Below are 25,214 nucleotides of genomic sequence, written 5' to 3'. Positions count from 1 at the left end.
TTCATTTTCCAAATTGTAATTATCACATTGAGTCATGCTTTCTGTCAGAATTTGAGTTCTTTGAAGGTAGCATTTAAGTTTATTACGTAGTTTATTTCACAACACCTAGCATAGTGTCTAGTATTTAGGTGTTACATCATAGGTTTCAGTCAATGTTTGTTGCACTGCTGAATTTTTTCAGTTAATTTTATATTTGTATGTTTAATATTGAACATATAGTAATAGAGATGTTTAAGAAAAGTTTATTGAAGAAGTAGAGGTGTAGCTCAAGGGATAGAGTGCCACCCTTGAGAGAAAAAAACAGGCAAGAGTGAAAGGTCCTGAGTTTGAGCTCCAGTACTAACATAGCAAAACAAGCAAAAGAAGTTTGTTGAATCTTAGCTAAAGTAATATAAGCCAAAAAGTTTAGTGGTTTTTTTTACATGCATACTAAAAAATGACCTCCTAAATGTTTACTAGAGCACCTTCACATTTTGTTATTCCTTTGATACTTCATGAGCGTTGGGGTCCTTGAACACTGATAGTATGAAGCAATCACTGACTTAACAACTGATGAAAACTATGCTTTATTACCCTTCATTTTTTTCTTTTGTTAGATGAAATCTATTGAACCGCTGTAGAGAACATTCTATTTCAGATATACTTTTCAACTAACAAACTTACATCTAACTTTAAAAAATAATTGTTCTGGGCTGGGAAGGTGGCTCAGTGGTAGAGTGCTTGCCTTGCATGCCTAAGGCCCTGGGTTCGATTCCTCAGCACCACATAAACAAAAAGAAAAAAGCCGGAAGTGGCGCCATGGCTCAAGTGGTAGAGCACTAGCCTTGAGCTGAAGAGCTGAGGGACAGCGCCCAGGCCCAGAGTACAGGCCCCACGACCGGACCCAAAAAAAAAAAAAATAATTGTTCTGTGTTTATCTACATTCTCTATTTGATGAGTCTTTGGTATACTTCCCTTTAATTCTTAAATACAATTATTGTTCTTGAGTATATTTATTTATTTATTTTGGTCTGGTTGTGGAGCCTGAACTCTGGGCCTGGGCGCTGTCCCTCAGTTCTTTTGCTCAAGGCTTAGCGCTCTACCACTTGAGCCACAGTGCCACTTCCGGCTTTTTTCTTTTTGCTTATGTGGTGCTGAGGAATCGAACCCAGAGCCTCATGCATGCAAGGCAAGCACTCTACCACTGAGCCACCTTCCCAGCCCCTTCAGTATATTTATAATAGCTGCTTTGAAATCTCTCTAACTCTAATACCTTGGTCATTTTTCTTTGTCTCAGAATTTTTAAGGTTTTACTTGACATTTTGAAAACTGGGCATTTTAGAGAATAAAGTAATGCTGACATCAGCTGGGCGCTGGTGGCTCACACCAGTAATCCTAGCTACTCAGGAGGCTGAGATCTGAGGGCCACAGGTTCAAAGCCAGCCCGGACAGGAAAGTCCGTGAGACTTATCTCCAAGAAACCACTCAGAAAACCTGAAGTGGCACTGTAGCTCAAGTGGTAGAGTGCTCACCTTGAGCTGAAGAGCTGAGGGACAGTGCCCAGGCCCAGAGTTCAAGCCTCATGACCGATCCCCCCTCCGCCCCCCAAATGCTGGCATCAGATCCTTCTTCCCTGCCCAATGGTGATTTTTGCTAGTTGTTTGTTGTAAGCTGCTTGGACTAATTGTGTGGAGTCTGTTTCCCCCATAGTGTGTGGCCACTGATGTCTCTGCTCAGACTTTAAAAAAAATAGCTTTTATATTAACTTTATTTGTGCTAGTGGTAAGAGTTAAACTCAGGGCCTTAAGCTCTCATGAATCTTTTTCTACTCACTACTAGATCTCTACCACTTGAGACTCACTTCCAGTTCCTCTTTTTTTCTGGTTAATTGGAGATGAAAATCTGCTGACTTTGGACCATGATCCTCAGATCTCAACCTACTGACTAACTGTGACTTTAGATTCACATTTTTGTGCTCAGTTGTTAAATTGATTTTTGATGAAGATGCAAATTCATTTTAATGGGGAACAGATAATATTTTTATTAAGTGATTCTGGCAGTATTAGATTTTTTTTTGTTAGTCATGGGCTTTGAACTCTGGGCCTGGGCGCTGTCCCTGAGTTCTTCATCTTAAGGCTAGCACTCTACCACTTGAGCCACAGCACCACTTCTGGCTTTTTTCTCTTTATGTGGTGTTGAGGAATCAAATTCAGGGCTTCATGCATGCAAAGCAAGCACTCTACCACTGAGCCACCTTCCCAGCCCAATATTAGATATTTATATGTAAAAAAAAAAAATGAACCTTAGCCAGGCGTCGGTGGCTTAGGCCTGTAATCCTAGCTAATCAGGAGGCTGAGATCTGAGGATCGCAGTTCAAAGCCAGCCCGGACAGGAAAGTCCGTGAAACTCTTATCTCCAATAAAACCACCAGAAGACCGGAAGTGGCGCTATAGCTCAAGTGGTAGAGTGCTAGCCTTGAGCCAAAGAGCTGAGGAATAGCGCCCAGGCCCAGAGTTCAAGCCCCATGACCAACAACAACAAAAAATGAACCTTGGCCCACACAAAGCACCATATCCAAAATTTTTCAAAACAGACAAGAAATAAGTATAAAACTTGCAAAATTGTAATTTGTAAAGCTTATAGAAGAAAACCTAGGAGAAAATATTTACAAATCATATACTAAGAACTGTAGCCAGCTTAAATAAAGTACTCTCAGAACTCAACAGTAAAACAAACAAATCTATAAATGGGCAAAACAGTGAATATCTGAGTGCCAGTGCCTTACTTTTGTAATCCTACCTGCTAAGGAGGCTGAGATCTGAGGATTGCGGTTCAGAGCCACCAGGGCAGACAAGTCTGAGAAACACTTATTTCTAATTGGCCAGCAAAAAGCCAGAAGTGGAGCTATAGCTTAAGTGCTAGAGTGCTAGCCTTGAGTAAAAAAGCTAAATGAGAGCTGGAGGCCCTGAGTTCAAGTCTTAGTACCAGCACACACACACAAAAGTAAAATAGACATTTTCTCTAAGAGAACATATAGATGGCAGTTGAATATTCAATATCATTATCCATTAGTGAAATGCAAATTGAAATTATAATGAGATGCCACTCTGAAGCCACAAGAATGTCAAAAATGAAACAAAACATCCCCCCAAAGATGATACCAAATATTGCTAAGAATATGGGGAATCTGGAATTCTAATTTTTGGCTGCTGAGAATGTAAGATAGCCAATTTGTAAAACAGCTGGGCAGGATTTTTTTAAATAAAGCACACATATATTTTCATATCCTTGCAACCTTGTTTCTACATATGAAGAGCAATGTCAAATCAATGTATGAAAGTTTAAAGTGGATTTATTCTCCAGTATCTGAACAATGCCCATGAATACTTATTGAATAAGTAAATTCCTATGATTATTAGTGAGACTGAGCCTTTTAAAATATTTTGTTGGTTTCTGATTTCTGTGACAGACAAAGCATATCATGTTGCTGTGCTTGTGCTTTTGTTTTCCTATTTTTTTTTCTTCCAGTTTTGGGGTTTGACCTGAGGGCCTTGTGCTAACTAGGCAAGTGCTCTTTACACTTGAGCCATACTTCCAGTCCTTGCTTTTATTTTTCTGGTTTATTCAGTCATTTATGATGTTTTTCGCTGGGAATTTCATTATAGTGGACTAACTTTAAAAGCTAAAAAAAATACTAACAACATTCAATTTGTCTCTTGTTAACATGGTTATTTTCTTAGTGTCTTCATTGGCTGCTCTGGCATGGAGCTGATGTCACACAAAGTACTGCAAGAGGCTGGACAGCAGCTCACATAGCTGCAATCAGGGGTCAGGATGCTTGTATGCAGGTAATAATAACTTAGCTTACTTAAAATTTTTTGTTGTTATTATAAAGATGATATACAGAAGGGGTATAGTTATATGTCAGGTAAAGAGTAAGCTTGGCTTACATTTTAAAAATTCAGTGATTTCAATTACTTTAGCATATAGAAATTAGTTATTTCCAGTGATTGATATGTTGGCAATAATTACCAATTCAGACAAATGATATGAACCAGAGATCCTTTAATCTGTGAAGTATGTGGCTGTTTTGGGTGATTGTTGTGGGAGATTTCACAATATTCTCAGAGTATTATCTACTTTATAGCTTGCTGCTGTAGTCCAAATTACCATGTTCAAATCTTTTTTAAATGTTTTTTATTGTAAAAATGCTGTACAGAGGGGTTACAGTTACACGAGCAAGGTAATGAGTACATTTCCTATTGAGTATTGTTGCCTCCTCCTTTGTTAACATGTTCAAATCTTAACCCTCAAATACTGGGTATCAATTTGAGAAGCTAATGAAAGGAAAGAGAAGACTACAGAAGTTACTTCAGAGGCCATCAGGATCAAATAAAGCTTTACTTAATGCTTTCTTCTGCCAACTGTTACTTCAAGTTATTTCCTGTGCTTTGATTATCTTTTTCTTCCTTCTCAGAGCTTTTGTGGTACTTTTTTTTTTTGTCACTCCTGGTGCTTGAACTCAGGGCATGGGCACTGTCTCTGAGTTTATTTTGCTCAAGGCTAGAGCACTCTACTACTTGAGCCACAGCTCCACTTCCAGCTTTTTCTATGTATGTGGTCCTGAGGAATGGAACTCAGGGCTTCACGCATGTTAGGCAAGCACTCTACCACTAAGCCACATTCCCAACACTGTTGTACTTTTTTTTGGTGTGTGTGTGGGTATAGCGATCCTTTATAGCGATTCTAGCTTTTCCTTATTATGGACTGCTATGTATTGTTGATTATCTTGAACTCTGGGCTTTGAGTTCTCCTTTAGCTTTTTCTGCTCAAGGCTGGTAGGTGCTGCTTTACAGTTAGCTACAACTCCCCTGCTGGTTATTTGCTGATAAATTGGAGATCTCCGGGACTTCCTGCCTGGCCTTGCTTTGAACCAGGATCTTCAGATATCAGCCTCCTGAGTAGTTAGGATTATAGGCGTGAGCCACTAGTGCCAGGCTTTGTTGATTATCTTTATCTATGTTTTCTACATCCTAAGTTTTATATTTTTTCATGATTTTGGAACACAGTACGTGCTCAATATATCAGTTGTTTGTTAGTTTTATCATACAAAAATGTGGAAATCATACTTTCTAAAACCCTTCATAGGAGTTATAGCTGAGGAATCCTTTGTCGAGATAATGATAAATAAAGATTGATTAAAAGAGAGAGGAAGGGTTAGGCTTGGTGATATGCTATTGTAATCCTAGAACTCTGGAAGGGGAGACAGGAGAACCACAAGTTCAAAGCTAGCTTGAGCTATCGAGAGAGTCCAGGCTATCTTGACCTACATAATGAGCCACTGCCTCAACACAAAGATAAAAACACAAAAAAGGAAGACAGAGAAAGAAAGAGGAGAGAAGGGAAGGAAAAATAGTGGGGAGAGGAAAGCTGAGGAAGAAACTAATTTAAAAAATATTAACTAGGGATTGGGCATGAAGCTTTGTGATATAATACATGCTTAGTGTGGTGAAGGCCCTGGATTAAATTCTTAGCATCAAAAAGTAAAAATTTGATAGTTTTTTTTTTTATTAAATGCTTTATTTTTTAAGAACAGTTTTAGTTTGAGCAAAGTTGAGCAGGAGGTACGAGGTACAGGGATTTCTCATTGATGAGTGGAAGAACTGATTTCTTAACTGATAAATCTATACTGATACCTCATCTCATAATCATCCCAAGTCTGTAGATTACATTTGAGTTCACTATTGGTTTTGAGATATGTATTATATATTTATCTTTATCTAGAGATATCTCTACTGTTATAATATCATGTAGAGTAGTTTCACTTTAATAAAATTCGTCTTTACTCCATCTGTTCATCCTTCCCTTTCTCCTAACCCCTGACAACCACTACATTTTTTTTTTTTTTTTTTTTTGGTTTGGTCTCGGGGCTTGAATTCTGGGCTTGGACGCTGTCCTTGCATTCTTCAGCTCAAGGTGAGCACTCTACTTGAGGCACAGCGCCAATTTTCTAGCAACCACTAATTTTTTGATTCTCTTTGTAATTTTGCTTTTTCCAGGATGCTATATAATTAAAATTACATGGAACTTGACCTTTCTAGATTATCTTCATTCACTTAATAAAATACATGTTTTTTCATAGGTTGATAGTTCATCTTTCTCTTTCTCTCTTCCTGTTTTATCAGACAGTGTCTCACTATGTAGCCCAACCTGGCCTTGAACTTGTGATCCTCCTGCTTTATTTTCAAAGTGCTGGGATTATAGACATGCAATAGCATATCTGGTACTCATTTCTTTTAGTACTGAATAATGTTCCATTGTATGAATGTACAACTGCTTGATTTTCATTCACCTATTGAAAATTATCTTTGTTGCTTTCAAGTTCTGGCAGTCATGAATAAGGTTGCAATAAACATTCATATTCAGGTTTTTGTGTAAACATAAATTTTCAACCAAGGAGTATGACTTATGGGTTATCAGATTATGTATAGTTACGTGTGTGTGTGTGTGTGTGTGTGTGTGTGTGTGTGTGTGTGTGTGTGTGTGTGTGTGTGTGTGTGTATCCATGTGTCCAATTGGAGCTCTTGCTTGGGTTTTTTGGTTAGCTGGCCTTCTACTACTTGAGCCATACCTCTAGTTTTCTAGAATTTTACTGCTTAGTTGGAGATTATTTCTCAGATTTGTCTTCCCAAGCTGGCTGTGAACTATGGATCCTCAGGTCTTAGCCTCCTGAGTAACTAGTATTACAGGTGTGCACCACCAACATGAATCCTAATGTGTATTTCTTGTTCAGAAATAATTTTCTTTGCTTATCTCCTCAAAAGCATGGCTTCCTTGAGAAGAAAGAGAATGCCTTTTATCTTTGTTTCCAGGATAGTTGGGCACTCTAAGCAGACACTTAGGATATGGTGGAAGGAAGAAAGCTTTTTCCTGGTTGAGCCAGCAATATCTGGATATATTTAGTTTTTTAAGAAACTGCATTTCTTTTTAACCAAAATAGTACCATTTTTTTAGGCTAGCTCCTAACTTGCAACAAATGAGAGTACTTGTTGTTCCTCGTTTCTGCCAGCATGTGACATTTTTGGTGTTAATAATTTTGGTTTTTCTAATAAGTAGGTAGTGGTATCTTAATGTGAGTTTCCCTGATCATATTTGATATATGGAGCATTTTTTCATATCCTGTGTGCCACACATATATCTTCTTTGGTAAGGTGTCTGGCTCCTCTCTCTCTCTTTCTCTCTCTGTCTCTGTTTCTGTCTGTCTCTGTCTGTCTCTGTCTCTGTCTTTTACTGAATGCAAGGTATCCTTCATGTTAAGCAAGCACTGAGCTACATCCCAAGCCATTTTTGCTTTTATTTTTCAGATAAGGTTTCACACTTTTTGCTTGACACAAGCCTGGGACTTCTTGCCTATACCTCCTGTGTAGTGAAGATTACATGCATGTATCACCACACCTCTTCCCCTGCCCCACTGTTATTTGTTTATTTGTTTTGTTGGTCGAGGGCTTGAACTCTAGCTGTCCCTGAACTCTTCAGCTCAAGGCAACCACTCTACCACTTGAGCCACATTGCCACTTCCAGTTTTCTGGTGATTTATTGGAGATAAGAGTCTCCTGGAGCCAGGTGCTGGTGGCTCACACCTGTAATCCTAGCTACTCAGGAGGCTGAGCTCTGAGGATCACTGCTCAAAGCCAGCCCGGGCAGGAAAGTCTGTGAGACTTTTATCTCCAATAAACCACTAGAAAACCAGAAGTGGTGCTGTGGCTCAAGCGGTAGAGTGCTCGCCTTGAGTTGAAGAGCTGAGGGATAGCTCTCAAGCCCAGAGTTCAAGCCCGATGACTGACAAAAAGAAATAAAAGAGTCTCATGGACTTTCTTGCCCAGGCTTTGAACCTTGATCCTCAGATCTCAGCCTCCTGAGTAGCTAGGATTACAGGTGTGAGCCACCAGCTCTTGGCTTATTTATTCATTTTTATTATAAAAGTTATATACGGAGGGAAGGATTACAGTTATATAAATCCCATAAAGAGTACATTTCTTTTTGGACAGTGTCACTCCTTCCCTCACTCCTGCCCCAATTTTTTTTTGTTTTTGTTTTTGTTTTTTTTGGTTGGTCGTGGGGCTTGAACTCTGGGCCTGGGCGCTGTCCCTGCGCTCTTCAGCTCAAGGCGAGTGCTCTACCGCTTGAGCCACAGCGCCACTTCCCTGCCCCAATTTTTAAACCTAAGGCATTAACAAACTTTTACTACTTTATTAAAATACAAATAATCCTTAATACCACAGTCAGTAGAAGTTAACATGCATCTTTCCCCCCCTCTTTTTGTTATACATAAATAGTCCAAGGGTGGTATGTTGTTTCCATTGTGACAAATCCAGAGATGTCTTTTTATTCTCTTGCCAGTGTCTTTGTAGAGCAGCAGTTTTTAAAAATTTTAATGGTGTTCAGTTTGTCAATTCTTTCTTTCTTTCTTTAATTGTGCCTTTGGTGTTGTATTTCAAAAGTTATAACCTATGCTCTTATACTATCTTCTAGGAGTTTTATAGTTTTTCATTTTGTGTGTGATCCATTTTGAGATAACTTTTTGAAGGATGTAACATCTGTGTTTACATTCATCGTTGGTACATGTGAATATCTGGTTGTTCCAGCAACATTTGTTGAAAGGAAAACCTTTTCACTGTATTATTGCCATAGTTTCTCTGTCCAAGTTATAATTCTTTTAAACTAATTACTCTGTATTTTAAAGTGGTGTGCTGTGTATTACATAACCCATATATAGAAACTGAATTGAAAATTAATATTAAACTTGTTTAGATACTTGATCTGGAGCTGAGAACTAGTTAATTTTTAATAATTAAATCATTTTATTAACTTCAAAGCCCAGTTTATGAAAGAATATACCTTTTAAACAGTAAAACTTTATATTTTATTATCTGTGCTTAAAAACTGCCTTATACATTGTTTGTACATGCTCATACCTGCATGTAAAGTCAGGATTGTATCTCCTTAGGCAGTGTTAAGAATGTCTCACAGTTTGCCTATATAACACATATGTAATGAAATAGTAATTTTTGTTATAGGTTAATAAATTGCTTGCCTTCAATCTGTATTTGCATTTATAATTTAACATCTGTACTCATTAAACTCATTTCTCCAATTTTAGGCTCTTATCATCAATGGAGCAAATCTGGCAGCTCGAGATGATCGTGGGTGCACTCCTGTGCACCTTGCTGCAACCCATGGACATTCCTTCACTTTGCAAGTAATGCTCCGAAGTGGAGTGGTAAGGAATCCTATTTCTATATGAAATTATCCAATCATATAGATTGAATACTGCTTGGTGGTCTGATCATTTTTTCCTGACTATTTAAATTCCTTCTTTGACTTGGAGAAGTAATTTAGTTGTTCCCTTTAGCTTTTGGCCTTTAAGCATGGAAGCAATAATTTATTTAAAAAAATTATTGTAAAGGTGATGTTTAGAGGGGTTACGGTTACATAAGTAAGGTAATGAGTAGATTTCTTTTTCAACAGTGTTACCCCTCCCTTGTTTTCTCTCTCTCCCCCCTACCCTAAGTTCATTTCCACATAGTATCTAGTGAGTATCACTGGTTCACTTTTTATCCCACTGTTTTTATAATTCTCCTTCCCTTCCCCAAATCAGATAAACTTATATATATGACAGAGGGTACAGAAATAAAAAACAGTGACAACAGGGAACAAACCAAAGAAAAAAAAAAGAAAAAAGTAATAATTGCAAACAGTACAATTTAAAAAAACTTTTGGAAATTAATAATTTAGACAAGTATCTTTAGTAGTGCAGAGTATTTCAGAGGCTATGTATTTGTGTGTGTGTGTGTGTGTGTGTGTGTGTGTGTGTGTGTGTGTGTATGTGTATGTATGTATGTATGTGTCAGTTTGAATTTTAAACAAGGAGATAGCTCTTAAACAAATCATAGTCAGGTGATTATAAATCTTTATGAGTGGAGCTGGGAAGGTGGTTCAGTGGTAGAGTGCTTACCTTGCATGCATGAGGCCCTGGGTTCAATTCCTCAGCAGCACATAAGCAGAAAAAGCTGGAAGTGACACTGTGGCTCAAGCAGTTGGGGGCGGTAGCTTTGATCTGAAAAACTGAGCATGTAGGTCCAGAGTTCAGGCCCCGTGACCGGCAAAAAAAAAAAAAATTATTACGAGTTTCTGTGTGTCTGTGTTTCTTTTGAAACTCTTATATACTCATTTAGAAAGTGACTTATTTTCCAGAAATTTCATTTATTGATTGAAAAATCTTTAATATTACCTAGTGGAGGCAAAAAAATAAGTTCTTATTTAAAAAAATCTACGTATATTAAAGACATTGTGGCAACAGCTTTTGTTTTATAGTTAAATTGAAAATCATATTAAATATTTTTATGTTATGCTTTCAGTGATTTAATTTTGTCATTTTAATGTATCAGTTTTTTTGTTTTTTTTGGGGTCTGGTTGTGGGACCTGAACTCTGGGTGTGGGCGCTGTCCCTCAGCTCTTCAGCTCAAGGCTAGCGCTCTACCACTTGAGCCGCAGCGCCACTTCCAGCTTTTTTTCTTTTTGCTTATGTGGTGCTGAGGAATTGAACCCAGAGCCTCAGGCATGCAAGGCAAGCGCTCTACCACTGAGCCACCTTCCCAGCCCCAATGTATCAGTTTTATTGATCAAGAATCTCTGACTAGTAAAATGGATGGTTATTTACTTTTTATTTTTTTTGGGGGGGGTCCGGTCGTGGGGCCTGAACTCTGGGCCTGGGCGCTGTCCCTCAGCTCTTCAGCTCAAGGCTAGCACTCTACCACTTGAGCCACAGCACCACTTCCGGCTTTTTTTTCTGCTTATGTGGTGCTGAGGAATCGAACCCAGGGCCTCATGCATGCAAGGCAAGCTCTCTACCACTGAGCCACCTTCCCAGCCCTGGTTATTTACTTTTTAAGAACTATTTTGTATAATTAGTTGTGTTCTTTTGTTTTTCTGGTACTGGACCTTGAACTCAGGGCCTCAAATTCTCCTGTATCTTTTTTTTGCTCAGGGCTAGTGCTCTACCACTTGAGCCATTCCTCCATTTTTAGCTTTTTTTTGGTTAATTGGAGATAACAGTCTCTTGGACTTTGAGCCATAATTCTCAGATCTCCTGAGTAACTAGGATTGTAAGTGTGAAACACCTGACCAGTTGTGTTCTTTTTAAAGGTTATTTTATAAAACTTAAACTAATATTTTCTTTGCTCATGTGTTCAAATCCATGGTTGCAGTAAAATGTTCTGTTCAACTTAGTGTTTGCCTTATAATTTTAAGAATAGCTTTTTTTTTTTCCAGAATGAAACTGTTAGATGTAATATTTTCCCTCCAAAATAAAAACTGAGTACTTGTGAATGTTACCTTTAGGATCCCAGTGTGACTGACAAGAGAGAATGGAGACCTGTACACTATGCAGCCTTTCACGGTCGGCTTGGCTGTTTGCAACTTCTTGTCAAGTGGGGATGTGGCATAGAAGAGGTAGACTGCAATGGGAACCTCCCGGGTATGCTACCAAAGCAGACATTTCAGTCTTTCATTAATACAAACTTTAATTGTCTGATAGTATTTAAGAAATGTGCTGGATGCCAGAGGCTCACGCCTGTAATCCTAGCTACTCAGGAGGCTGAGATCTGAAGATTGTGTTTTGAAGCCAGCCTAGGCAAGAAAGGCCATGAGACTCTTACCTCCAATTAATCACAGAGAAAGCTGCAAGTGGTGAAGGGGGCACTGTGGCTCAAGTGGTAGAGTGCTAGCCTTGAATAAAAGAAGCCTAAGGACAGCATGTAGGCTGTGCATTCAAGCCCAAGGACCAGCAAAAACTATCATCATTCTTCAATTGCTTGCAAAATTACAATAGTATGTATGTTGGCATGTACTTTTTCTTATTAGTATATTTTAGTTATATAGAAGGATTTTATTATTATTTTTCATACATGTGAATAATATATTATTGAACTCAGGGCCTGAGTACTGTCTCTGAGCCTCTTTGTGCTCAAGGATAGTGCTCTACCACTAGAGCCACAATGCCACTTTCAATGCCACATTGTTTTTCTTTTAATGCCTATCCTGGGGCTTGAACTGAGGGCCTGAACGCTATCCCTGAGTGATTTTTGCTCTAGGCTGGTACTCTACCACTTGAACCACAGTTCCATTTCTGGCTTTTTGGTACTTAACTGGAAATTGAAGTCTCATGGACTTTCCTTCCCTTGCTGATTTTGAACTGCAATCCCCAAATCTCAGTCTCCTAAATAGCTAGGATTATAGGCATGAGCTACTGGTGACCAGCCTGCCCCACTTTTTTTCTTCTTTTTTTCTGCCAGTGCTGGAGTTCAAGCTCAGGGACTTTCTTGCACTCTTGCTCAGCTTTTTAAGTAAACAGCTGGTGAGGGAAAACTACTTGAGCCATACCTCCAGTTCTTGCTTTTTGCTAGTTAATTGAAGATAAGAATCTCACAGATTTGGGGCTGGAAAGGTGGCTCAGTGGTAGAGTGCTTGCTTTGCATGCCTGAAGCCCTGGGTTCCATTCCTCAGCACCACGTAAGTAAAAAAAGAAAAAAGCCGGAAGTGGCGCTGTGGCTCAAGTGGTAGAACGCTAGCCTTGAGCTGAAGAACTGAGGACAGCGCCCAGGCCCAGAGTTCAGGCCCCATGACCAGACCCCCCCAAAAAAAAAAAGAATCTCACAGATTTGTCTGTTGGCTTTGAATCATGATTCTTAGATCTTAGGCTTCTGAGTAGCTAGGATCATAGGAGTAAATAGCTAAAATTTTAAACACTATTGATAATAGTTAAATAATAGTTAATTTCCTACTGCAAATGTCTAACCTGAAATAATCTAATTGAGAACTAGATTCTGAACAGCACCTCTTCTTTTTTTTTTTTTTTAATTTTATTGTAAAGATGCTGTACAGAGGAGTTACAGTTACACGAGTAAGGCAACGAGTACATTATTTATCAATCATTGTTACCCCTTCCTTTGCTGTTGCCCCACTATCCCTTCCCTTCCCACCTCCCACACTCCTTGCACCCCCAACCCTCCCTCCAGCCAAAGTTGTAAAGTTCATTCCCAATATACTATCCTGTGGGTCTCACTGTTGCAATGGGTCATTCTATGTCCTTGTTTCACCATTTTGTTATTCCCCTTCCCCTCCCCAGATTAGACAAATGCATATACAAGATGCAGAGTACCAAAATCAAGTACAGTGACAACAGGGGATATACCATAGGGAAAAGAACATACAAAGGAAACAAAAAAAATCACCAGATCTTTTCATTTACTAACAAAGGGGACAATTCTTTCTGATGGAAACATAGAATTCCATTGTGTATATATACCACATTTTCTTGATCCATTCATCTACTGAGGGGCATCTGGGTTGGTTCCATATCTTCACTATGGTAAATAATGCTGCAATAAACATAGTTGTGCTGGTAGCTTTAGTGTGGTCTTGTTTGTGATCATTTGGGTAAATTCCCAAAAGTGGGATTGCTGGGTCATAGGGGGCTCTATGTGGAGTCTTTTGAGGAACTTCCATACTGCTTTCCAAAGTAGTTGAACAAATTTACACTCCCACCAACAATGCAGTAAGGTTCCCTTCTGTCCACATCCCCTCCAGCATCTGCTGTTATTAGAGTTCTTGATTATAGCCATTCTAACTGGGGTGAAGTGGTATGTCAATGTTGTTTTGATTCAGCACCTCTTCTTTAAGGAGCAGTGTAGAAATTCAGAGGAGGAATAGTTCTCAGTGAGTCAGAGTAAAAATAATACTTGAATTATATCTTAGAATCTTAAGTATGCACATGAAGAATAAGCTAGGCAGAATAATATGAACAGGTCTGATGAAATCACTTTGCTATTTTTAGATGTCTCTGGGTTTCTGTAGAGCATTCACTCCTTAGTTTGGCATTCTGAACCTCTTCTTTTCTCCTTCCTTCATCAATACATTTTTACTGTTATTTGGCATTGCTGTACTTCTTTTTGAAGTATACCTTTGGTGTGTGAACATTTGTTGGTATAGACTCTCATTGTTTTATCTGAAAGGTATTTTATTTTGCTTTCATTCTTTAAACTTTCTATTTTGTTCAGTTAAAGTATTTTTATTTTTTATTGTGAAAATACCGTACAGAGGGGTTACAATTACATGGGTATTTTTATTTTTTATTTATTTTTATTTTATTTTATTTATTTGTTTTTTTTGGGTCCAGTCATGGGGCCTGAACTCTGGGCCTGGGTGCTGTCCCTCAGCTCTTCAGCTCAAGGCTAGCACTCTACCATTAGAGCCACAGTGCCACTTCTGACTTTTTCTTTTTGCTTATGTGGTGCTGAGGAATTGAACCCAGGGCCTCATGCATGCAAGGCAAGCGCTCTACCACTGAGCCACCTTCCCAGCCTGGTATTTTTATTTTTTTGTGCTGGGGGATTGAGCCCACGGATCATGCATGCTAACACTGAGGTACATTTCTAAACAGAATTAAATTAAAATATAATTATGGATTTTGAAAAATGTCCAAATATATATTGCATTGTATTTTCACAAATGAACACTTCTCTGTGCTCCTTATTCAGATCAAGGATAGATCATTTCTAGTGCCCAGAAGTTTCCCTCTTGGCCCCTTCCTGTTACTTCTTGACATAGCTAATATCTATAGCTATAATATATAATTAATATGTAAATTTATTTAATATATAAATTAATTTTTAAAAAAATTCTATGGGATAAAATAATACACTGATATTCTTGTGTGTGGTTTATTTTGCTTTTCCAAACTGATGGTACCAATTTTTATAATCACCAGCTGTATTGAAGATTTTGACTTGCAGCTGGGTATGGCATCAGATGCCTATAGAGGCAAGAATGTCATAAGTTCAGGATAGCCCGAACTACGCACTGAGACTCTGTCTCAAAAACAAAACAACACAAAAACCCAAAATGTTTCATTTGTTTCATTTTCTCATTAACACTAGGCATTAGTAGGTTTTTTTTGAAGTTGTATTCTGATGGATGTATAGTGATATTTCTTTGTGATTTTAATTCTCTACTGAATATATTCAACAGAATTTCATTTGTTTAATAGCTACTTGATTATTTTTTGTGTGGTCCTAGTTCAGATTTCTTGCCTAATTTCTCTTGGGTGTTATCTTTTTCTCACTGAGTTGTGAAAATTTTTCACATAGTGTATATGTAAACCATTTGCTAGCATATGGGTATCTTCTGTATCCAATGATTGCTCTTTAAATTTTCTTTTAAGATATCTTCCTTTATGACTAGTGCTTTTTATATCCTGTTCAAAAAAAATCTTCTATGATCATGGAGACATTCCTTTATAGTATCTTGTTTTTGTTCTTAATATATATTTTTTATTGTAACGATACTGTACAGAGGGGTTACAGTTACATAAGCAAGGTAATGAGTCCATTTCCTCTCGAGCATTGTTACTCCCTCCTTTATTTTTCCCCTACCACCCTTTCCTCCCCACTTTCCTAACCCCCCCACCCCTCCCCTACCTACTCCCACCCCCTGCAAAGTTGTAAAGTTCGTTTTCAATGTATTATATTGTACATCTCATTGTTACAATGGGTCATCCTGTATCCTTATTTTTGTTATTTTCCTTCCTTTCCCCAAATTAGAAAAATGTATATATAAGATGGAGGACACCAGAATCAAATACAGTAAAAACAGGGGTTGTACCATGGGGGAAAAACATACAAAGAAACAAAAAAAAATTTGTTGCTGTTCTTTTTCATGTACTTATAATGTACTATATTATCTTTTATTTAACACTTTAGTATTACATTTAAATCTGCAGCTTACCTAGAACTTTTTCTTTGTGTAATACAAGAAGAAGTTAGTTTCATTCAGATATTCCTGGCCATTTTTTTTGGTCTTTGTTTCTCTAAACATACATAATTACTTTAAAACCGTAAATAGAGCCGGGCACTGGTGGCTCACACCTGTAATCCTAGCTAGTCAGGAGGCTGAGATCTGAGGATCACGGTTCAAAGCCAGCCCGTGCAGGAAAGGCTGTGAGACTCTTATTGCCAATACATCACTCAGAAAACCGCAAGTGGTTCTGTGGCTTAAGTGGTAGAGTGCTAGCCTTGAGCTGAAGAGTTGAGGGACAGTGCTCAGGACTAGAGTTCAAGCCCCAGGACTGACCAAAAACAAACAAACAAACAAACAAACAAACAAAAAACAACTTTACAGTACTATAATGCAAAGGTTCAGAATGTAGCCTTGGTCCTAGACCACTTATATTCAAGTCTCTTTAAAAAATTATTAATGTAACATACTTTATTGAGCTCCTACCATCCTTGCTTTCATGTGGTAAGAAGAGAGATAGGTAGTTATGAAAGTGAGTGAGCCAAGTATATCTAATACCTCACAGGGATATCTGTATATCTGGATAGTGTAATGTAGCAAAGGGTACAGAACTGAAGGAGTTCAAGGAGACTCATAGATGTCATGGGAGAAAAACACTTCAGGAAGAAGTAATGGCAGGAATGTACCTAGTGTGTGTGAGTGTGGTTGGAATAGAAGTGGGAGGGTGAAGCGTAGGAGGAAATAGAAGCTGTTGAAGGATTTTGGCAGAAATAGAAACTGTTGAAGGATTTTGACTATAATTATGTTTAAGACAATCATTTTGACTACCATGTTTATAGTCCACTGCAGTGAGGATATATGTTGTTGGGGTGAGAAGGGTGGCAATACAATAAGTAGGAAGAGCAGCCAGGTGTGGTGTGGTATGGTGTGGTGTGTATGGTCGTATGTGATAGTGCGTGTCTGTCATCCCAGCTACTTTGTTGGAGGCTGCAGTAAGAGGATCGTGAATTTGAGGCCAGTGTTGGCTACACAGCATTGGCTAGCACATACAAGGCCCTGGGTTCAATCCCCAGTACAGTAAGTGAATAAATAGGGGGTGGAGTTAGGAGCCTGATTTATCCTGTTTTTTTGGGTTGAACTAATGGGATATAGTATTCAGGCAGCAGAGTAAGTAAAATAATTGGGTTTTTATGTATAATTTGAAAGAATTGATGGATTTGCTAGTGTATTAGATGGGAGGAGTGGCAGAAAGTATGTCAAGAATGTCCTCAAGATATTTTTTCTTGAAAACATGGATTAGAAAAAGTTTCCACTAAGATACAATATACTGTGTAAGGAAAATGTGTGTGAGGAGGATGAGGAAATTTTTTTTGATGTGCTAAGTTAGAAATCTGGAGATACATATAAGCACACATGGTGGATAAGCAGTGTGTCCTGAAGTTTTGGCAGATGGCTTTTAGTTGGGTTGGGACAGATGATCCATGATTGTGTGATCTTTGACAGCAGCTCAGCTCTGGGCACTAGGACTTCTTTCTCTTGATTTATTCTGGCTGCTTGAGCACTGCCTTGCTTCTCCATAGTCAATATTTGCATGTACATTGGGCTTATTCCAAAGAAATAAGAGGGGTAAAGACTTCATTAGTGGGTTTTTTTTTTTTTTTTTTGCCAGTCCTGGGGCTTGAACTTAGGGCTTGGGCACTGTCGCTGAGCTTGTTTTGCTCAAGGCTAGCACTCTACCACTTGACCTACAGTGCCACATCCAGCTTTTTCTGTGTATGTGGTACTGAGGAATTGAACCCAGGGCTTCACTTCATGCATAGTAGGTAAGCACCCTACCACTAAGCCACATTCGCAGGCCCTTCATTAGTTTTTGAAATTGTTGCTTCATAACAACTTTTTGTTGTAAAAGGTTTGGATTACTCAGTCTGAGCCCATATGCTTTTAGAATTTTTTTTTCTTTTTTTCTTTTTTTGTCAGTCATAGGGCTTGAACTCTGGGCCTGGGTGCTGTACCTGAGCTCTTCAGCTCAAGGCAAGTGCTCTACCACTTGAGCCACAGCACCACTTCTACCACTTCCCGGTTTTCTGAGTGAATTATGGAGGTAAGAGTCTCATGGCCTTTCCTATATGGGCTGGCTTTGAATTGTAATCTTCAGATCTCAGTCTCCTGAGTAGCTTGGATTACAGGCATGAGCCACCACGCCCAGCTAACTTTTAGAATTCTTTAAATTTGTTTGTTCATGTTCTTCTTATTTCATTAGTCCTTCAAAGTCTTAGAAATAACTTAAAATATTATGTTCAGAGACCTATGCCTTGAGTTCAGTGTGTATCTTATTCATTTCCATCCTCAATCCTTCTTCCTGTCTTGTGCTCTGTGTGCTCCCATCATCCCATTTCAGGGCAAGGATCCAAGGGTAGGGTCTGATCCTACTTTATTTTTCTATTCATCCTTGTCCTTCAAAATGGCTGTTGGAGGGCTTGTTCATGAGTTGCATTATTTCAATGAGAATTTCTTAGATTTCTTTGCCCATCCTTTGTACTCCTCAGCTGTCAATAATTTCCTCACTTGCTCTGTTTCCTTAAGGGATTTTTTTTTTTTGCTTCAGGAACAGTATCAGAGTTGGGCCAACACAGGTTCTAGACCTGTGCAAAGGCATGGACAAAGACCTTCCCTTGGAAATGCAAGCAAAAATCAGGAGCACAGCATCCCATAGTTCTTTTTCCTTTAGCAATTTTACAATTTCACTGTGTGATTCACTAATTCTGTCCCTATGACTGCTGTCAAACAAATATAACAGCTTGGGTATTAATGTAATAGTGTTTCCACAATGGTGTTTTCCACAAACATCCCAGATAGTGAAATTTAGATTTTTTGTTTTTTGGGTCCCGTCGTGGGGCCTGAACTCTGGGCCTGGGCGCTGTCCCTCAGCTCTTCAGCTCAAGGCTAGCACTCTACCACTTGAGCCACAGTGCCACTTCCGGCTTTTTTCTTTTTGCTTATGTGGTGCTGAGGAATCGAACCCAGGGCCTCATGCATGCAAGGCAAGTGCTCTACCGCTGAGCCACCTTCCCAGCCTGATTTTTTTATATTCTAGTTTCCACATTAAAACCAGTTGTTGGAATGCATGAACTTATCCTATTTTTTTTTTTTTTTGGTTGGTTATGGGGTTTGAACTCTGGGCCTGAGTGCTGTCCCTCAGCTCTTCAGCTCAAGGCTTGTGCTCTACCACTTGAGCCACAGCACCACTTCAGTTTTCTGGTGGCTTGTTGGAGAGAAGAGTCTCACAGACATTCCTGCCTGGGCTAGCTTTGAACTGCATTCCTCTTCTCTCAGCCTCCTGAGTGGCTAGGATTATGGGTGTGAGCCACTGGCGTGGGGCCTTATACCATTTCAACTTAAACTAAATAGTAGTTTTTCTATCACCATCTAAACTTAATGTAACAACTCGAATTTTCATTTTTGGTCCAGTGTGAATTCCATTGTCCTTTGCAAAAGGTCTCTCTATACTCATGGTAAGTACACCCATTCATCCATGTAGTTTAGTGTTGTCATATCTCTGGAAGACTGGCTGTCTAAGACATGGCGGTAGAGAGAATGCACAGTTCTCTTTTGGGGAAAAGTCCCTTTCATAGGGGCAAGGATAAGAATTATAGCTAATGTATTGTTTGTTTTTTCAAGTTATTTAAATTACAATTTTAAAATTAAAATTTTCTTTTGCCTTTTACCTATAGTTCACCTAACAGCCATGGAAGGCCACCTTCACTGTTTTAAATTCCTAGTCAGTAGAATGAGCAGTGAGAAACAAGCTTTAAAAGCCTTCAATGATAATGGAGAAAATGTATTGGACCTGGCCCAGAGATTCTTTAAACAGAACATTGTACAGTTTATCCAGGGGACTGAGAATGAAGGAAATAATGCAGAAGATCAGGAAAGTAAGTAATTAGCCTGAAATGTGATAATAATAATAATACAAATGAGTAGAATCGATGTACTATAAGGCAACTTATAAGGCAGATATTACATTGACATTTATTATATATTATTATCCACACATTAATCCAGATTCTATTATGAACATTGTAGACAAATGTATATAAATATTAACTAAAGAGTGCTGTTTGTATCACAAAAGAATAAAAAAATTTTTTGGGGGGGTCCGGTCATGGGGCCAGAACTCTGGGCCTGGGCGCTGTCCCTCAGCTCTTCAGCTCAAGGCTAATGCTCTACCATTTGAGCCACAGCCCCACTTCCGGCTTTTTTCTTTTTGCTTATGTGGTGCTGAGGAATGGAACCCAGGGCCTCAGGCATGCAAGGCAAGTGCTCTACCACTGAGCCACCTTCCTAGCCCATGAGAATAAAATATTTTGAAGTTGAAGTTGCCTATTTCTTTTCTTTTTCTTCATCCTGAAGATAAATTATCATTTACCTTGGATTTATTAGTTCATCCTATGTTTATATCTTAGATATATGTATACACACATATATATATTATACTATTAAAACATATATACTATGTATATACATAGTATATAGACATATTCACAATAACATATAGCATTGTTTATTTGTATTTATTAGCAAGTCTAAGCTGTTGTAACAAATCCTAGACTACAATGGCTTAAAAGATACAGAAGTTCGGGGAAAAAAATTAGAATCACTGCAGATCTCTCCACACAAACAATGAATGCAAGAAAAGCCTGGGAAAGCACCATACGAGCCCTGAAAGCCAATAACTGCCAACCCAGACTGATATATCCGGCAAAGCTAGCATTCACATTCGATGGAGAACTGAAAACTTTTAATAGCAAAGAAAAACTAAATGAATACATAAACATTAAGCCAGCATTACAAAGAATTCTAAGAGGGGGGACACAACCTGAAGAAAGCAACCAGGAACTGGGACCTGCCCCAAACAGGCATTACTCAAAGTCTAACTGAGCAAGCACAGGAGGAAAGGAAAGAAGAAAAACTTAGGAAAATGGAATGGCAGGGACAACAATGCATCTCTCTATACTTTCTCTTAATATAAATGGGCTGAATTCACCAATTAAAAGAAAACGAACTGAGGACTGGATCAGAAAATAAAACCCATCCATCTGTTACCTTCAGGAGACCCACCTCTCAGCCAAACATACAAACAAACTCAGAGTGAAGGGGTGAAAAAGGATCTACCAATCAAATGCCCCCAGTAAGAAAGCAGGTGTAGCTATCCTGATATCTGACAAAATAAACTTTTCATTAAAATCAATACAGAAAGACAAGGACGGACACTACATTTTAATACAGGGAACAATCCAAGAGGAGGATATAACCATCATCAACTTATATGCCCCAAATATTGGTGCACCTAGATACGTTAAACAAATGCTCTCAAACTTACAGAATAAAATAGATCCCAATACGATAATACTAGGAGACTTTAACACACCACTCTCACCAAAGGACAGGTCTACCAACCAGAGGATTGGCAAAGAAGCTACCAAATTAAGTGAGGCCATACTTCAAGCGGAATTAACTGACATCTACCGAGTATTTCACCCTAAAACAACACAGTACACATTCTTCTCAGCAGCTCATGGAACTTTCTCCAAAATAGACCATATCATAGTTCATGCAAGGAACTTAAGCAAATACAAAGGGATCGACATAATCCCCTGTATCCTATCTGACCACAGTGGAATCAAGTTAGCTCTCAATAACAAAGCATACCGCAGAAATTTCTCTAATACATGGAAATTGAACAGTACACTCCTTAACAATGTCTGGGTAAAGGAAGAGATAGAGAAGAAATAAAGCATTTCCTACAACTCAATGAAAATGAAAACACCTCACAAAGAAACTTGTGGGACACAGCAAAAGCAGTCCTGAGGGGCAAATTTATTGCCCTCAGTGCCCACATCAAGAGAATGGAGACAGACCAAGTAAATAATCTCATGTTGCAATTAAAACAGCTGGAAAAACAAGAAAAAATGGGACCTAAAGTTACTAGACGAAGCCAGATAACCAAATTAAGAGCAGAGATTAACCAATTAGAAAATCAGAAAACCATAACCAAAATAAACCAAACAAAAAGCTGGTTCTTTGAAAAAATAAACAAAATTGATGGTCCATTGGCTAGATTAATTAAAAAAAGAAGAGAGGAAACCCATATTAATAGGATTAGGGATGCCACGGGAAACATCACAACACGTACCCAAGATATCCAAACAATTCTGACAGACTACTTTCAAAAGCTATACTGTCAAAAGGAAGAAAATCTGGCAGAAATGGATGCATTTTTAGAGAAATACAAGTTGCCCAAACTGAGCAAAGAAGAAGTTAACCAATTAAATAAGCCAATATCCTATAACGAGATACAGGAAGCTATCAAAAGTCTTCCAACAAAAAAAAAAAGCCCAGGACCAGATGGATTTACAGCAGAATTTTATAAGACCTTTAAACAAGAACTAATACCCATATTCCTCAAGCTCTTCAGAGAAACAGAGAAGGAGGGAGCTATCCCAAACTCTTTCTATGAAGCCAATATCACACTCATCCCCAAACCAGGCAAAGACCCAACCAAAAAGGAGAATTACAGGCCAATTTCCTTGATGAACACAGATGCAAAGATCCTTAACAAGATTCTAGCTAACAGAATCCAGAAACACATTAAAAAATTATACATTATGACCAGGTAGGCTTCATCCCAGAGACACAGGGATGGTTTAACATACGTAAGTCAATAAATGTAATCCAACATATCAACAGAGCCAAGGTCAAGAATCACATGATTATCGCCACAGATGCAGAAAAGGCCTTTGATAAAATTCAACATTCATTCATGCTAAAAGCTCTGGAGAAAATAGGAATAGAAGGAACATTTCTAAAAACAATAAAAGCCATTTATGACAGACCAATAGCCAATATTATACTTAATGGGGAAAAGCTACAACCATTTCTCCTAAAATCAGGAACAAGGCAAGGATGCCCACTGTCTCCACTCCTCTTCAATATAGTCCTGGAACCCTTAGCCAGGGCAATAAGGCAAGAAAAAAGACATTAAAGGGATCCGCATAGGGAAAGAAGAAGTTAAACTATCCCTTTTTGCAAAAAAAAAAAAAATCCCAAAAACTCCATCCCCAAACTCTTAGAAATCATAAATCACTTCGGCAAAATAGCAGGATACAAAATAAACCCACAAAAATCAGTTGCCTTCCTGTACACTAACAATGTACAAGAAGAGAGGGAAATAAAGGGAGCAACCCCATTCACAATAACCTCCCCAAAATAAAATATTTAGGAATTAACCTAACCAAAGATGTAAAAGAACTATTTAATGAGAACTATAAAAAGTTAAAGAAAGAAATTGCAGAAGACAGTAGGAAATGGAAAGACCTCCCATGCTCCTGGATAGGCCGACTTAATATAGTAAAGATGGTAATACTTCCAAAACTAATATACAAATTCAATGCAATTCCTATTAAAATCCCAATGATGGGGGCTGGGAAGGTGGCTCAGTGGTAGAGTGCTTGCCTTGCATGCCTGAGGCCCTGGGTTCGATTCCCCAGCACCACATAATAAGAAAAAAGCCGGAAGTGGTGCTGTGGCTCAAGTGGTAGAGTGCTAGCCTTGAGCTCAAGAGCTGAGGGACAGTGCCCAGGCCCAGAGTTCAGGCCCCATGACCGGAACCAAAAAAAAAAAAAATAAATAAAATCCCAATGACGTACATCTCTGAAATACAGAAAACAGTCCAAAAATTCATATGGAACAACAAAAGACCTAGAATAGCCAAAACAATTCTAGGGGATAAAGACAATATGGGAGGGCTATCCATGCCGAACTTCAAACTCTACTACAGAGCTATAATAACAAAGACAGCATGGTACTGGCACAAAAACAGACCCGAAGACCAATGGAACAGAATAGAAGACCCAGAAATAAATCCACAAGCCTACAGCCAGCTGATATTCGATAAAGGAGCCAAAGACATACAATGGAAGAAACACAGCCTCTTCAACCACTGGTGCTGGGAAAACTGGGCAGCCACATGCAGAAAACTAAAAGTGGACCTCAGCCTATCACCATGTACCAACATCAACTCAAAATGGATTAAAGACCTTAACATTAAACCTGAATCTCTGAAACTACTGCAGGACAGAGTAGGAGAGACACTTGAACCAATAGGCACAGGAAGGAACTTCCTGAACAAAGTCCCAGGGTCACAACAAGTTGGAGAGAGACTCCACAAATGGTACTACCTTAAAAAGCTTCTGCACAGCTAAATCTATCGCAACTAAGCTAGAAAGACAACCAACTAATTGGGAAAAAATATTTACCAGCAATATATCAGACAAGGGGTTAACATCCTGTATATACAGGGAGCTCAAGAAACTAATCCCTCCCAAACCTAACAAACCAATTACTAAATGGGCAAGGGAACTAAAGAGGGACTTCTCAAATGAAATAAAAATGGCAAAGAAACACATGAGGAAATGTTCATCATTCCTGGTGGTGAAGGAAATGCAAATAAAGACAACCCTGAGATACCACCTTACCCCAGTCAGAATGTCCCACATCCACAAATCAGCCAACGACAAATGCTGGAGGGGATGTGGAGAAAGAGGAACCCTATTACACTGCTGGTGGGAATGTACACTTATACAACCACTTTGGAAAGCAGTCTGGAGGGTCCTTAGAAAGCTAAAGATTGACCTCCCTTATGACCCAGTCATACCACTTCTAGGCATTTACCCTGAACAACAGGAACCAATATACAAGGACACGTGCACCTCCATGTTTATTGCAGCACTGTTCACAATAGCTAGGATATGGAAACAACCTAGATGCCCCACCACAGATGAATGGATCCAAAAATTGTGGTATCTATACACAATGGAATATTATGCAGCCATTAGAAATGACAAAATAATGGCATTTGCAGGGAAATGGATGGAGCTAGAAGGAATCATGTTGAGCGAGTTAAGCCAAGAAAGAAGAGGCAAAAGGTACATGGTCTCCCTGATAAGCGGATGCTAAATCCAAAATGTTAGGCGATATGACAAAACTAACAGGGCTTAAGAAACAAAGAACTCCCACTCATCTGGTTGAACCACTACTAAATATCCCCATGCTGCTGATCACATATATGGTATATAACATGTGAACACCGTTATATGTTACAGACTGTGATAGACAATTTGCTCCAGGAAAGTTAGAATGAACTTGTGACTTTAAATGAACATCAATACTGTGAAATTCCGGAAATTATGTAATCACTTAATCACAATTAAAAAAAAAAAAAGAACCTTGGGGAAGGGAGGGGGGGGATGGTAGGGGGAAAACAATGGAGGGGGTAACAATGTTCAAGAGGAAGTGTACTCAATACCTCACTCATGTAACTGTAA

At 38.7% G+C, this 25,214-nt stretch overlaps 1 protein-coding gene across 1 annotated transcript in view; it reads left to right on the top strand.

Annotated features, from left to right (window-relative positions):
• The window catches only part of Ankrd42 (ankyrin repeat domain 42), a gene marked incomplete at its 5' end in the record, with an annotated part of 62,124 nt that overhangs the window by 9,112 nt on the left and 27,798 nt on the right, over positions 1–25,214 (top strand). The window contains 4 exons of the mRNA XM_070035337.1: positions 3,720–3,827; positions 9,140–9,259; positions 11,380–11,515; positions 19,563–19,763. Coding sequence (XP_069891438.1) covers positions 3,720–3,827; positions 9,140–9,259; positions 11,380–11,515; positions 19,563–19,763 — 565 coding nt within the window. The remainder of the gene's footprint in view (positions 1–3,719; positions 3,828–9,139; positions 9,260–11,379; positions 11,516–19,562; positions 19,764–25,214) is intronic.

Source organism: Dipodomys merriami, unplaced genomic scaffold (genome assembly GCF_024711535.1).
Source record: "Dipodomys merriami isolate MVZ:Mamm:240054 unplaced genomic scaffold, mDipMer1.0.p SCAF_25, whole genome shotgun sequence".
NCBI lineage: Eukaryota > Metazoa > Chordata > Mammalia > Rodentia > Heteromyidae > Dipodomys > Dipodomys merriami.
This window is presented reverse-complemented; position numbering and strand designations above follow the sequence as displayed.